Source organism: Mya arenaria, chromosome 15 (genome assembly GCF_026914265.1).
Source record: "Mya arenaria isolate MELC-2E11 chromosome 15, ASM2691426v1".
NCBI lineage: Eukaryota > Metazoa > Mollusca > Bivalvia > Myida > Myidae > Mya > Mya arenaria.
In genome coordinates, this window is record NC_069136.1 from 40,213,863 (window position 1) to 40,228,981 (window position 15,119).

A 15,119-nucleotide genomic window follows, 5' to 3' on the forward strand; every position below is an offset into this window, starting at 1 on the left:
GTGAATGCATTTGCTTATATATTAAAAAATATCAGAATAAATAACATTTATAATCAGGCCTCTTAATAGCTTCTCAGTAAGCAACTTCCCTGCTGACAAAAATGATAACTTTGTATTAAACATGTTGTTTATTTATGGAATTGATTAAATATTAACGTAAAACCTTGGTATCTGCAAACAATGCCCCTTTTACGGGCCTTTAACTGCTTTTTAGCTCACCTGAGCACAAAGTGCTCAAGGTGAGCTATTGCATTCGGTCTATGTCCGGCGTCTGTTGTCCGGCGTCTGTTGTCCGGCGTCTGTCATCAAGCTATATTGATTACAAAGGTTAAACACTTTTACTCAGCTGAGGGATTTAGGGCCATCATTGCCCTCTTGTTTAACGGTTCTGTTACATATTGCCTGTTTGAAGTAATGAATTTGGATTGACCAGACAGTAACATGGAGCAAATGGATACAAATGGCTTTGAAAACTATTTCAACAGAGGTCTTAGCCCCTTAGCCGGGCTTTTGGCCTAAATCCCTCATACTCAAACTCATTTATTCAGTACAGTAAAACTGCCATCGCTCAAGGATGTCGAGGTCCGAGCTGAAACCTCGAGGGAACCAATGTTTTGAACAAGTTTCAATTTTCCAGTCTGTTATGAAATATCTTTCAGTGTATTTTAAGTTTGAAGTCGTCAAACCGACTGTTTACTACAACATCGATAGTTGCATTGTGAAAATCTCTCGTGTTCAAAGGCTGTCATATACTTAATGTAAAAGAAAAAAACACAATTATAAATGAATAAATAGTTAGGTTTATTTTTTACAAAAGCACATTTTCTAAACAAGCTACATTGAAATATGACAATACATATTATGTCATTTGTCAGATTTAAGTTTGGCAAAATCAAGAATTGATGATTGGAGCATCTTGTCTGTCTAGGGAAACTGTTCAAACTCAATAATTATCTTCTCAAATGCCCTTATCAACTAATAGCAGTCAGTGATAAATGGTTTTCACACCTTTTTCCTTTCAACTGATATTGCAATTTTTACAATTTGCAAAAATTTTAACACCTAGGAATTGTTTTTTTATTTTGGAACATGCGTTTGGCAAAAAGTGTGAAAATATGACTTCGAGGGAGCCATAAGGTTTAAAGCATGATTTGTGTATTTGGGACCAGTTATTGTGCTCGACTCATCAACTTATTTTGGTTTGGATGCAGCGTCAGTATATTTTATATGAAAAAAGAAGTAAAAATGTTCTCGAATAAACTCTGACTTCAAGGGACCGCCTGTTCTCGAACAACCACCAGTTCGAACGACTGCAGTTTTACTGTATTTGAATTTTCAAATTTTATCATAATTCATTCCTGTAAGATCTGTTAACCTCAAGAGAGATATAGTAAATCATCTCAATTGTATTCACAGAGCCGGTAGAGCGAGATGATAGGGATCGTGAAACACGGGAAAGGGAACCAAGGGACACGAGAGATTCCAGGAGGGAGTTGAGGCCAGATCCACGGGAAACTAGAGCTGATCCACGGGACACCAGCAGGCATGATTCGCGGGAATCCAGAACTGCTGATCCACGGGAAACTAGACTTGATCCGCGTGATTCCAGGCTTGATCAGAGGGATAGGGATGTCCGAGGACAGAGAGAGCCAAGGAATGACTCAAGAGATGGCAGGGATCGTGATGGGAGGGACTTAAGGGAACGAGATAAAGAAATACGGGACAGGGATATAAGAGAGAGGGACAGAGATCGGCCAGAACCGAGGGATGCGAGGGACAGAAGGTAGAATGTAGTTGGATTGTAGATGTTTAAATTAAGTTTGTTTGTGTTTGTGAAAGCACCCAACTACTCATTATAAGTCCTAGTCAGTTTTGGCATGGAAAATCCTTGATTGAAACCAAGTTACACATTTGAGGATTTAATTATCTATCTAGAGGACTTTTACAAAAATGCATGAAAAACTGCCATGTTTTCAAATAATTTTTCAGAGTGAAATTTAAGACCTATTGCTATACATGTATAGAGAGTGAAAAGACTTGTGCCATACAGGTAGTCAGAAAACCATCCAATCTAGTATAGTACCATTCATATTGGTTACAGTTGAATAGATGAAATACACAATTAAGACTTCTTTATATCCCAGGGAGCCTAGAGACCGAGATGACATCCGTGATCTCCACGATCCTAGAGACCGGCCCGGCCCAGGTAGTCGAGACTTTGACCGGGACATTCCCCCTCGGGACCTCCCGCCTCGTGACATAAGAGACATACCAATTGTGAGAGATGGGAGAGATCTACCCCCTGCACGGGATCTACCACCGGTTAGGGATCTTGCCCCTGGGCGAGACATTCTGGACCCACCTCCACCCCTTGTGGTGGGGGACAGGAGAGACAGATACCCTGCCCCCCTGGGGGATGACAGGTTTAGGGATGAGCCCAGGTAAGTGTGTCAAAAGGTTCCTGCTTTATGTTAAATTCAAGAAATTTTATAAAACAAATCAAAATAATGTGTCTTTTAAACTTATTAAATTTTATTGAAAAAATTACACACAATATGGAAATACATTTATAATGACAATTACATTGATTTGTAATGACAATTACAATGATTTGTAAATATGGCTGCATGTAAAATCAAGGTTTGAAGATGCGAGATATGCCCCGCCCCCACTTGTCCCACCAGTTGGTGGGTTTGATGACCGTGGTGGGCGCTATCCCCAGAGAGGGGAGCCCGAGAGGTACCCAGGGGACTTGCCTGACCGCCCTGGGGCTCCGTACGGGGGCCGGATGGATAGGGAGCCGAGGGATTTGTCAGGAGACCGGAGAGGAGAGCCCTTAGATGCACCTTTTGACAGATACTCGGGGCCAAATAGGGGGGAACCCAGATATGGAGGTAAGGGAATAGTTATACATTCAAATTGAATGTTTACAAGTATCTTTTTTTGCCCAGATACCTCATTTGGGCTTAAAATCCCGTGATGTGTAACAGTATACATCTCTTTTTCATTAATAACTTAAAGCTTTCAATCATCAAAAAGTATGCACTATGCAAGAAGCCACGGCTATGGCGACACCAAGGCAATGATATTAACTCGACATTTGCCATAGGAAAGTTATACTAACCCTCCACCTTCACCAGGATTGACAGTAAGGACAACACACAAACAACCCGATGCATTTTCATAATCCGTACTACATGGTATTTAATGTAATCAATTAATTCATGGTAAAGTTATGCGCTCTTCATTTTTGGCTTATCTGTTTTTCTTATTTAAGTTTTTTGACTTGTACCAGGATTTATATAATGTAAACTTTGGCCATAAATTTACTCTATTCAAGATATTTAATTGAAATTTGGCACACATGTTGCCAGAAATGATATGCACATGTACAGCAAGTCCCTTAACTCTGGTGATGATATTTTTTGAGTGATACCCCTTGTTTGACTGAAAATACCACCAAGCCTTGGTGTTCACTATGCAGCACTCTTGCCTGGTCTTTCATTTACAGTCAGTAATGGAATCTATGGAAATTAATGCTTAATACATGTATGTACAAACTTAACTATTTCATTGTAAACTGTTATGTAATAAATCTTCCTTATTTGTTTGCCAGGAATGGGTCGTGGTGGTCGCTATGACCCGCGGGATAGAAGGGACCAGAGAGACTCCCGTGGGGGGGAATGGGAAAGGGGCCGGGGACGAAACAGGGGAAATAGGGGTCGGGGTGGAGGACCACAGGACAGTAAGTAGCGGGCTTCTAAAAAATATTGTATTTTTATTGGTTAAACAATGTTATTTTCTCCTGATATTTTAAAATAACAAAAAAAAATGTTTTATGCTGTTAACTTGTATTGTTTTAATTTGCAATGGTTAATATTTGATTTTCTTGATTTTTTACATAGAAATTTATGAGTTTAAAACCTACTGAAATATTAATTTACTTCATTTGGCCTGTTATTTAATATATTCCAGTGTGATATCCAACCTCATTTAGTTTAAACATTTTTATGCCCCCGAAGGTGGGCATATTAAAATCGCACCTTCCGTCCGTCCGTCCGTGTGTCCGGCTCAATATCTCTTGTCCGGGCTGTAACTTTGTAAGATACACTTAGGTGTTTATTCACAATGGAATGCTGAATATAAGGACATAAGAATGTATGTTGTCAAGTATGGGCGGTATTTTTTATGTTCAGAGGCAATTTAAAATAACTTGCCATATGAACTTGTTTGATCTTTAACTTTTCATGTACTGACCTTGTTTATAGGTCAATGTCACATTCGGGGGCATTCGTCACATGCTGTGACAGCTCTTGTTTACTTAATCTATATGTCAACCATCAGTTAACATTATGATTATGCTGAACATTGTACAACTGCGTACTAGATGCTACAAAATATATTGAAATGGATTAAACACATTTGCGAAATAAAAACAAATAAAACTAAAGTGAGAATTTATCCAATTTCATACAGTTTGTCTCAGTAGTTGATAGTTTCCCTGAATTTCAGGAGGAGGTCGTCGTGGCGATTGGGAGGGTGGTCGTCATGATGATGGCTACCCGGGCGAGAGGCGGGACTGGGGAGACAGGAAGGAGGAGAGAAGAGATGACAGACGACCCCTTCCCCGGGATGATAGCAGGTAGGAGGGGGAGAGGTTGTTTATGTCAGTTTGGTTGTCAAGACAGCTAAAAATACTGATGTCCATTCTCTTAAAAGGGCTCTCACACTCTTGGATGAGAGACAGACACTCTACTTCTATATCAGTTGGCTTTTTAGTAACAATACAATATAAGACACTCTACTTCTAGATCAGTTGGCTTTTTAGTAACAATACAATATAAGACACTCTACTTCTAGATCAGTTGGCTTTTTAGTAACAATACAATATAAGACACTCTACTTCTAGATCAGTTGGCTTTTTAGTAACAATACAATATAAGACACTCTACTTCTAGATCAGTTGGCTTTTTAGTAACAATACAATATACACTTTGTTTATATTGGCTTTTAACTTACAAAGTTTATAGCAGTTAAAAAATAACGTATGAAAAGTGGTGAACAGAATTTAACCAAGGGATGTTGTGTATAAAAACATATGCATGAGATGTTATTACATACATGTATATTATTCCAATATAAAAGTACAAAAAGTCAGAAGAAGGTATAATTTCAGGTTCAATATTTAACCTAACAAATGAAGTTGTTGGTAAAATTTCATTGCAAAAAATATGTATTTCCCATTTAGTTAGATTATATCGAGTGAATTTGGTAAGACTAAACTAAAATACACATATAAGATCAAATAACTACTGACTTTGTTTTCTTGAAATTGACATTAAGTTTAAAGGGACACTGATTTGCAAAAGAATCATTCTTGCTTCACAACAAAATCAAATTTAGGGATCGCAATGAAAACAAGGCAGATGCTGACCGGGACAGAGACAAGCCGGACACTCGGGACAGGGACAAACCAGAAATACGAGACAGGGAGGGAAGGGATGAAAGGGAATCCCTGAAGAGTAAAGATAGTGGAAGGGACAGCGGAAAAGATCACCGAGATGACAGAAGGCCACCGCGGGCTGACAGGAAGGACGACAGGTGGGATCAGACTACTTTGTCAATATTTGAATAAAACCTTGTATAATTCATCATAATTTAGGCATTTGTTTCAGCAGCGATGATATAAGTTATTTTGTTTACTGCATGCACGATAACAGCCAACTGTTGCAGTGATATGCACTTTGGTAATACAAACTTGATTTATCCACAGGTTCAATGATAGAGACCGAAAAGATGAAAAGACTGAGAAAAGAGAAGATTCCAGAAAACGTGACACAGATTCTGACAGCAGTAAAAAACGGGATGAAGATCGAGATAAAGATCTGCCCCGGGGTAAGGGCAGAGAACGGGAGGATGAACGGGATAGAGATCAAAAAAGAGGGAAAGCACAGGAGCGGGAGGAAAACAAGGATATTCCGAGAGAGAAACTGCGTGAGAGAGACGATGAGTGTGAAAGGAAGGACAGAGTGAGAGGTCAGGAGGAGGAAGGGGAGAAGAGACGGGAACGGGGAAGAGACAGGGACGGCCGGAGCAGAGATGGTGAGGACAGGAAACGGGAGGATAGCGTTGACACATCAAGGTCAGTGTTTTGCATGCACGTAAGGTAAACTATGCACTTTGGATATTTTCTCATAATTATATTGACATTTATGATCAGGGCTATTCCATTTAAACATATAACCCCCGGTGGGGAAGGCACTTTTAAATAATACCACCCCCCTATCAAAGCAAAATTACACTTGTGGGGTCTGAATTAGCAAAAAAAGACACCCACCTATATACTATTTAAATAATTGCCTTCCTGCCTTCAGTTATTTGTTGTACTGGAATAGACCTCAGATATTTTCAAAAACTTAGTTGATGAGCAATTGTTTTATGAAGTAATGATTGATCTTATAATAATTCCATTGAACCGTCATGTTAGGGTCACTTATTGACTTACATGTATGGAATGCTAAATAGATTCCCTATTTCATTACAAATTAAATTGATATGTGTTTCAATTTTTGTCCCAACATTGACATTTTGAATACAAAAGGAGTTGAAATTTGAAAGTATTTATTTTGTAATGACGGTATATATGAATGTAATGAATGTTATATTATACGGATCCTGACAGGAAAAGGAAGGAGCGGTCACGGACTAAGTCTCGTTCTCCGTCAGTGAAGAAGCCTAGGGACAGTTCCCCGGCATTGTCCACACTCAGCAAGAAGTCACAACGGGAACCAGATATAGACAAACACAGCGAGAAGGTACACAGACAGGGAAAGTGGAACCCTGTCCTTATAAAACTTGGCTTGAACCCTTTATTTCTGCAAGGAATTTATTATTAATTTTATTCAAATTAGAAACTTTGCTAAATGTTATAATGAGAAAAACTACCATGTTCTAATGTACATTACTGATTCATGTTATTATTATGGCGTCACGTCGGCTTAACTCCACAAAAACTGTCCAAAAAAAAGAAAAGTTATTCAGGGCAGTTTGTGTGGTAGTGAGAGATTGCACATGTCATTGTTCATTTTTGCGCTGATTATTTATGAAAAAAATTAGGGCTATAGATTAGCCCAAAATACAGGCAGACGCATAAATAGGCATTTATTCGGGTGTCATAAAATGATTTATTTTTTTCATGTCCCAAATACAATAGTTTTCATCTGATGTTCATGAAACTTATTTTTCTACATGATATTTAAGACCAGTCTTCTCAGAACAAAAACTAGGTCGCTAGGTAATATAATAAGACAAAAGTTGTGTAAAAGTTTCCTTTTCCTTTCATAAATAAAAGAGTGTTTATCCAATCTTCAAGAAGCTTATCACAATATTTCTAAGCATAAAATTTAATAGGAACATTATGAATATCTTAGGTCAAAAGCTAGGCTTGTGGTGTATATGGGTCAGCAGCATACACATTTTCCTCTATAAACATACATCCTGCTAAAAATAGCATTTGTCAAAATGATAAATCCGGCTTTAATGCAGTTATCCTTAATAACCCTTTGCCTTGTAATTCAGGGCAGTGTGTGTGGTAGCGAGAGGTCACGCAGGTCAAGGACACGAAAATCACGGAAAGATGAGGAGAAACGTGAGAACAGGAAACCGCTAAAAGGAAGTGTAAGACACATTGGAATTACAGAGCTTTAGTTGAGGAAAAAGGATCATTTTAAAATGTTTTATTCTATTTGTTAGGCATCATGATAAAATTTATGTGAATTTGGCAGTAATAAAATGTATTTTAGCTTAAATAATAAAACCTGATTTCCTAGAATATAAAAATTATCATTTGTACCTGATTTCCCCACAGAACACACCCATTCTTACACACACGCATGCACACACACACACGCACACACACACACACACACACACACACACAGAGTAATGTACCGCTGTTGTTGCATCTACAGCACTTTCCTGTTGTCACTCTCACTTTATTTTTTTCTCATTAGTTGTATACTCTCACAGTTATGTATTGACTTCCTATATCTAGGATGTGGAGGGTCGGGAGAAGAAGAGGTCAAGGTCAAGGTCACATTCCCGGGATAGCAAGGACAGCAAGAGACAGAGGCTGGATAGTTTCTCAGAAGGTAGGTTGTTTATTGGTGAGTGAGAGTGATTTAGTTGCATAGGAATTCTCCTCTCACCAAGAGACAGAGTCTGGATAGCTGCCCAGAAGGCAGGGTGTTCATTTGTGAGTGTGAGTGGTCTAGTTGAATAGGAATTCCCCTCTCACCAAGAGGCAGAGGCTGGATAGCATAAGGCAGGGTGTTCATTTGTGAGTGAGAATGATCTAGTTGTATAGGAATCCCCTCTAACAAAGAGACAAAGACTGGATAGCTTCCTGAAAGGCAGGGTGCTCATTGGTGCATGAGAGTTGTTAAGTTGCATAGGAATCCGCCTCTCACCACAATTAATAGCTGCGTGGCCACTAATTTCCCAATTAAAAAAGCGCAATAATATCCCGAATATTTTTTTACATGTTTATTGGGCAGAATTGTATCATAGCACAGTTACAATCATAGAAGTGTGTACATCCTATAACATGTTTCAGGAGAAGGTCAGTTAGCGGGCTTTGTGATCAAGGATACAGTCGGCTCTGACAGGGAAGGTAGGACTGATTTACTTTTGGCATAAATATTATTATATAGGTTGTTTCTGTATAGTTATAAAGACAATATTATTTACAAAGTTATCACTCAAGTCATTGATCACATCATGTGAAAAGTTGTATATCAAAAATATGATAAATATGAATTGTAATCTAAGATACAGTATGTGTTCTGACGGAGACTGAACTATGATAAATATGATTTGTAATCTAACATACAGTATGTGTTCTGACGGAGACTGAACTATGATAAATATGATTTGTAATCTAAGATACAGTATGTGTTCTGACGGAGACTGAACTATGATAAATATGATTTGTAATCTAACATACAGTATGTGTTCTGACGGAGACTGAACTATGATAAATATGATTTGTAATCTAACATACAGTATGTGTTCTGACGGAGACTGAACTATGATAAATATGATTTGTAATCTAAGATACAGTATGTGTTCTGACGGAGACTGAACTATGATAAATATGATTTGTAATCTAAGATACAGTATGTGTTCTGACGGAGACTGAACTATGATAAATATGATTTGTAATCTAAGATACAGTATGTGTTCTGACGGAGACTGAACTCAATGTTACAGTCACAAGTCTTTGATCTGACTCAAGACTCCAACTGCCAATCTCAATCAAAGATTTGATGTGTATAGCTGTATATGCTATTAGTCACTACTAGACATGTGACTGTTACCTTGGCCCAGCTGGTTTCCAGCATGATGAGTCTTAAACAGCTTGCACTGAATCAATAAGAAAATTCCATAACTTGTACATTGTTATCTTTGTGTATTTAGCTTAGCATTCTCAGTTTATTTAGCGATTATTAGCTGGCTATTTGTATGTACAAAGTTCAGTTCAAGCCCACTTAAGTTGTCTCCCATGTGTCCGTGTTGAAACCACCCTTTTTTTTAAAAAGATTGAGAGGTCATTTTGAAGAGAGATAGTATATATTGATATTGAACTTGATCCTTTCTATACATTTCTATTCTATGTCATTCTTTTTCTTTAGCTGCATAAAAAGAAATGTATATGCATGATACTTTATTGCGGAGTTATTTCAAGGTTTTATATCTGTGTATCTGTTCTACCAATGATAAGAACCTGGATCATTGATTATAAAAGACTGTAAAACACTATTGTCACATGTGTTAGACTACTATACAGGGCAGGTACCAAAGTTTAATACCACTGTGTCTCTGTTCCAGATGGAGGCAACCTGGACAACATTGACCCCAACTTCAGTGATTGGTCAGACGAGGACTCTGATGATGATATCCTCAACAGGCCAGGAGAAAATGTGAGATACCAATAGGGGCTGTGGGCAAAGTGCTGGATAGAATGCTCATGATAATCAGGGGCATACTTAGGCAAACTCTAGTACACCCAGTTCTACATAGCAACTGTGGTTAACCCAGTAATGGCAAATGCTTATGGCCCCCATTTCTCTAAATTTCATAAGCTATACAGTCTTAAGTAGCTAATTTCAATTTGCCCAAACACATACTTCAAATTGATTTTGATGAATAAAAAGTAGTTAATTGTAATTATCTTAAAGGTAATTGCTATTGGAAGTTTAAAAAACTTTTGAAGAAGAAAACATTAGGCAAATTATTGAAACACAAAATTAGCAATCCTGTAAATATAAGGGATTTAAGTAGTTTTGAGCAATTGGTGCCAGGAGATCAGGAATGAGAAATTGAAGACTAGGGGTGTATAAACAAATGTACATGGATATTTGGTTAACGGTTGTCATATTAATTCAACTGAATATTGATGCTTAGAGTGCTTGAAAATAGTTCTTTCATGTCAGTATTCTTCAAACTAAATTCCAAGGTGAACCCTCCTACTCTGACCTCTGTACAACATTTTGAAACTAAGCTAATAAAAGACCTTCACATATCATTACCTCTCTGATGCGTTCAAATCAATACACTCAGAAGGTCAAGGTCACAGTGACTTCCTCATGCGTATAATTCAATTTGCTCAGAAGGTCAAGGTCACAGCGACTTTCTCATGTGTATAATTCAATATGCTCAGAAGGTCAAGGTCACAGTGACTTTCTCATTTGTATAATTCAATATGTTCAGAAGGTCAAGGTCAAAGTGACTTTGAACACAACAACATATTTAAATCAATATAAAGATGACACCTAGACCTACAGTCCTCCAACTTTGCGGAGTGGTTGGTCATGAACTCATCATCCTTACTGTAGATGATAGTTCAAGGAAACCAGATCGACCAGTCTTAGTATTTAAAAAAAAATAGAATAATTAGATGTTAAATTTTTTTTTTTTGAAAGTTGCAAGAAATTGACCGTTGTGAAATTATTATTGATATTTTGGTTACCATACCGTTGTATATCTGTGTCACTTGCACTGCCAATATTCACAACTTAATATTATTTATTTAACCAATTCTCTGCTTTCAGGGCAGCATACATTGTTTAACTGGAAATTATAAACCATCAACTTCTATATCAGCATTTAGAAGTGGTTAATAGCTGTACCTTTTATCCTCAAATTTGGAAGGAGTGTTGGCTGTAACCTTAAAGGACTAATTTGCTGCCATTAGGAGGGGTACACAAGTCATGTTTGTAAAGTTATGTAATACCGTACTCATGAAATGTTTGATATCCTATGGCATGTATAACATCATGTTTAGGTTAAGTATTTCAACTTCTGTTTACAGTCGCCTAAGAAGCCTGATGTTGATGGTGATGTGAAGGGAAGCCCCACTGACAGCCCAACAGTGGAGGGTCAGGAGGAGGGCAAGCAGGCAGGGGACGGGGAAGGGGGTAAATACAGCAAAAAATACACTTTGTTTCTTGCAGTGAAATTATTTTTACAGAGTACAAATATTATAATTATTTTTTATCAGCAATCGCAAACTTAGCCAAATGAAAATGTTTTGTGTTTCAAGTACTTTATTTTGTTTCAATTTACTTAACCTGTCTGTGTCAAAAGAGTTTTGTAATGTTTAAGTAAAGTTTAATTTTTCTTCTAAAATGGACTTCTTCTCAATATGCCAATTTTAAAGTACAATTACCCCTTTCAAAGCATTAACATGTGTTTTCCAACTCAGAACCTGAGGAGCTAGAGTCTATATCTTCAGATGAAGTCGGGCTTGTCGACCGCGTGAAGTTGGGTGAGAATCCATACACTTATACTGCACTTTCTTGGTTGGCATTACGTGTGGTTCAAAAGTTGCAGTATAAGTTTTTACTCCTGGGGGCCACTTCATTAGGAATCCTTGGACTGATTTTGTAAACCAACTGTTCAATAACACTTTATTTAGGTACAAAATTGGTCCTAGGATTTGAAATTAAACAGCCCCCATGGTTGGTTGATTAATTGGTCCTAGGATATGAAAAGAAACAGCTCCCATGGTTGGTTGATTAATTAATTCTAGGATTTGAAATGAAACAGCCTCCATGGTTGGTTGATTAATTGGTCCTAGGATTTGAAATGAAACAGCCCCCATGGTTGGTTGATTAATTGGTCCTAGGATTTGAAATGAAACAGCCTCCATGGTTGGTTGATTAATTGGTCCTAGGATTTGAAATGAAACAGCCTCCATGGTTGGTTGATTAATAGGTCCTAGGATTTGAAATGAAACAGCCTCCATGGTTGGTTGATTAATTGGTCCTAGGATTTGAAATGAAACAGTCTCCATGGTTGGTTGATTAATTGGTCCTAGGATTTGAAATGAAACAGCCTCCATGGTTGGTTGATTAATTGGTCCTAGGATTTGAAATGAAACAGCCTCCATGGTTGGTTGATTAATTGGTCCTAGGATTTGAAATGAAACAGCCTCCATGGTTGGTTGATTAATTGGTCCTAGGATTTGAAATGAAACAGCCTCCATGGTTTGTTGATGAAGGAAAACAACACGGGTATTAAGGCAAATGCAAACTTTTGGACCAGACTTATTTCCATACAGTTTCCTCTTGTTGCTTCTTGTATTACTATCATAGATATTGTTAATACCCTCAGAGGTTTTGTAATCAACGGTACTTTCTGATTTTGTTATTTTGTTACGGCACATTTTTCTAGCTTTTCTTAAGCTTTTCAAAAGTGTTAACTAGTATCAACAGTCTTATTTATGATCTGAAACATTTTTTTAATTTCATAAGGAGGTATGGCTAATCTTTTAATTAATTGTTGTAAATTCTAACATAATATATAAGTCATCTAAACGTTCACTTGTAGGAACTGCTTCAAAGGAAATAGATTTAACATTGTAGCTTGTCTGTATTTGAAGAAATGAAGTTGAGGTATTGTCACATGACATTGATGTGGTCAGCATTGTTGTACAAAACCTTGAACATTGTCGTAACTGAACAAAAACATTCCATATTTTCACATTAAAGTGACAGATTCTTAGTACGCATAACTCAGACTTTAAGATATGTCAAGTTATTTCCCTTGTTTGACTGAAAAATCTCAAACAAGCATTCAGTTCACTTCACAGTGCTCTTGGTAGTGATTTAATGAACCACTTAGGCACTGCTCCGAAGGAGACTCACTCCACAGTGCTGTTGTTAGTGATCTAGTGAATCACTTTTAGGCACTGCTTCAGAGGAGACTTACTCCACAGTGATCTTGTTAGTGATCTAGTGATCCACTTTTAGGCACTGCTTCAAAGGAGACTTTAACTACACAGTGCTCTTGTGAGTGATCTAGTGATCCACTTTTAGGCACTGCTTCAGAGGAGACTCACTCCACAGTGCTGTTGTTAGTGATCTAGTGATCCACTTTTAGGCACTTCTTCAAAGGAGACTTACTCCACAGTGATCTTGTTAGTGATCTAGTGATCCACTTTTAGGCACTGCTTCAAAGGAGACTTTAACTACACAGTGCTCTTGTGAGTGATCTAGTGATCCACTTTTAGGCACTGCTTCAAAGGAGACTAACTCCACAGAGCTCTTGTGAGTGATCTAGTGATCCACTTTTAGGCACTGCTTCAAAGGAGACTAACTCCACCGAGCTCTCGTGAGTGATCTAGTGATCCACTTTTAGGCACTGCTTCAAAGGAGTCTTTGTCTTCACAGTGTTGTTGTTAGTGATCTAGTGATCCTCTTTTAGGTACTGCTTCAAAGGAGACATTTACTCCTCTTTGCTTTCATTACAGATACTTTATCTTATTCCTCCAATTAACACAGCCCCTTCTCTCCCCTGATCTAAATGGTTCTTTCCAGATTCAGACAATTCAGGTTCAGGACCCAATGGTTCGACCAAGTTTAAGCCAAATAAGCTTAAATTTCATACAGAAAAAATGCTTTATTAAAGTTTATTTTACAACATGTATAATAAATAATTGTCATGAAAAAAAATCCTTTACTAGTCTTAAAAATCACTTCAAAATGAGAGTATCAGAATAATTATACCAAAGCACATATATTATGCTTAGCTTAATCCTGCTATAAGGGAATTCAACTTGTTTGTGAAATTGGGGCCAGCTCTTAAGATAAGGTTTGATTTTGTAGCGTACTTTACTGCAAGATCTTTTTCAAAAGAGGATGTTACTCAAGAAGAATGATAGATATCCAAATATTGTTTATATAAACCAAACTAAATCATTTCAATCAATGTTCTTGGTCTGATTTTGTTTGAAATGACCCAAATTGTTGGTTTCAATTTTGTTGATGGAAGCAAAGGGGCTAAACTGGAATAGGTGATCAGATGTAGAGACCTCCCCTAAAGAATATAAAATATACCCGGTACCTGTTCTTCAAAGGAAAATTTCCTAAATGCTGGGCTACAGCCAGATTCAATGAATTATTTATTACCTTGTGCACTCGTAAATAACATTCAATACAAAGGGTTTCAAAAACGTGAAGTTTATAAATTCATTGCATTTTTATGCACTAACACACGTTATCTGTAGCTTGATTTTCTGAGTCACTCAGCAACGTTTGGGAATTTAATGCTTTTTATAAAGTGTATTTATGCTTTGAACACTACTTCTGAGAGAGGGAATATGTAGACTTCCATGATTGCCAATTTGTGTCCAGTAATTGTGTAAAATGTATATGAAATTTGACATTACTTCTTCATTGTTTTGAATTGAATAAGACTTATACTTTATTTCAGATATCTTTTTTTTTGTTACCATTGATTAAAGTGGCACTCTGTCAGTATAGCAACTGAAAACAGATAATGAAATAGAATATAAGTTACACCAAGCACCAAGAGGGATATGAAAATACTGTTTGTTGTGAAAACTCTTCCATTGCTCGTTTCTCACACTTAACAGGAATCAAATAACAGTAATTGTTCAATAAAGAAATGTTTACTCATCCATGTGTACCATAAAATTATCTATCTTTTGTTTAATGCCTTAGGGCACCAAACCTTCTATATTTGAATATGACCTGGTACCGTCTGGCATCTAGCTATGTGTAATTTCTTGTTCTGTCATGATTAATTTATCAAAT

At 37.2% G+C, this 15,119-nt stretch overlaps 1 protein-coding gene across 2 annotated transcripts in view; it reads left to right on the forward strand.

The window, feature by feature from the left end:
• The window catches only part of LOC128219844 (zinc finger CCCH domain-containing protein 13-like), a 33,044-nt gene that overhangs the window by 14,303 nt on the left and 3,622 nt on the right, over positions 1–15,119 (forward strand). The window contains exons 9-22 of one of the 2 annotated variants that reach the window (XM_052927952.1): positions 1,417–1,783; positions 2,145–2,441; positions 2,641–2,894; positions 3,617–3,745; positions 4,513–4,642; positions 5,404–5,601; positions 5,774–6,142; positions 6,683–6,815; positions 7,579–7,677; positions 8,054–8,150; positions 8,615–8,671; positions 9,889–9,980; positions 11,372–11,477; positions 11,765–11,827. In XM_052927952.1, the coding sequence (XP_052783912.1) occupies positions 1,417–1,783; positions 2,145–2,441; positions 2,641–2,894; positions 3,617–3,745; positions 4,513–4,642; positions 5,404–5,601; positions 5,774–6,142; positions 6,683–6,815; positions 7,579–7,677; positions 8,054–8,150; positions 8,615–8,671; positions 9,889–9,980; positions 11,372–11,477; positions 11,765–11,827 (2,391 nt within the window). The remainder of the gene's footprint in view (positions 1–1,416; positions 1,784–2,144; positions 2,442–2,640; positions 2,895–3,616; positions 3,746–4,512; positions 4,643–5,403; positions 5,602–5,773; positions 6,143–6,682; positions 6,816–7,578; positions 7,678–8,053; positions 8,151–8,614; positions 8,672–9,888; positions 9,981–11,371; positions 11,478–11,764; positions 11,828–15,119) is intronic. The other variant, XM_052927953.1, reaches the window with a different exon arrangement.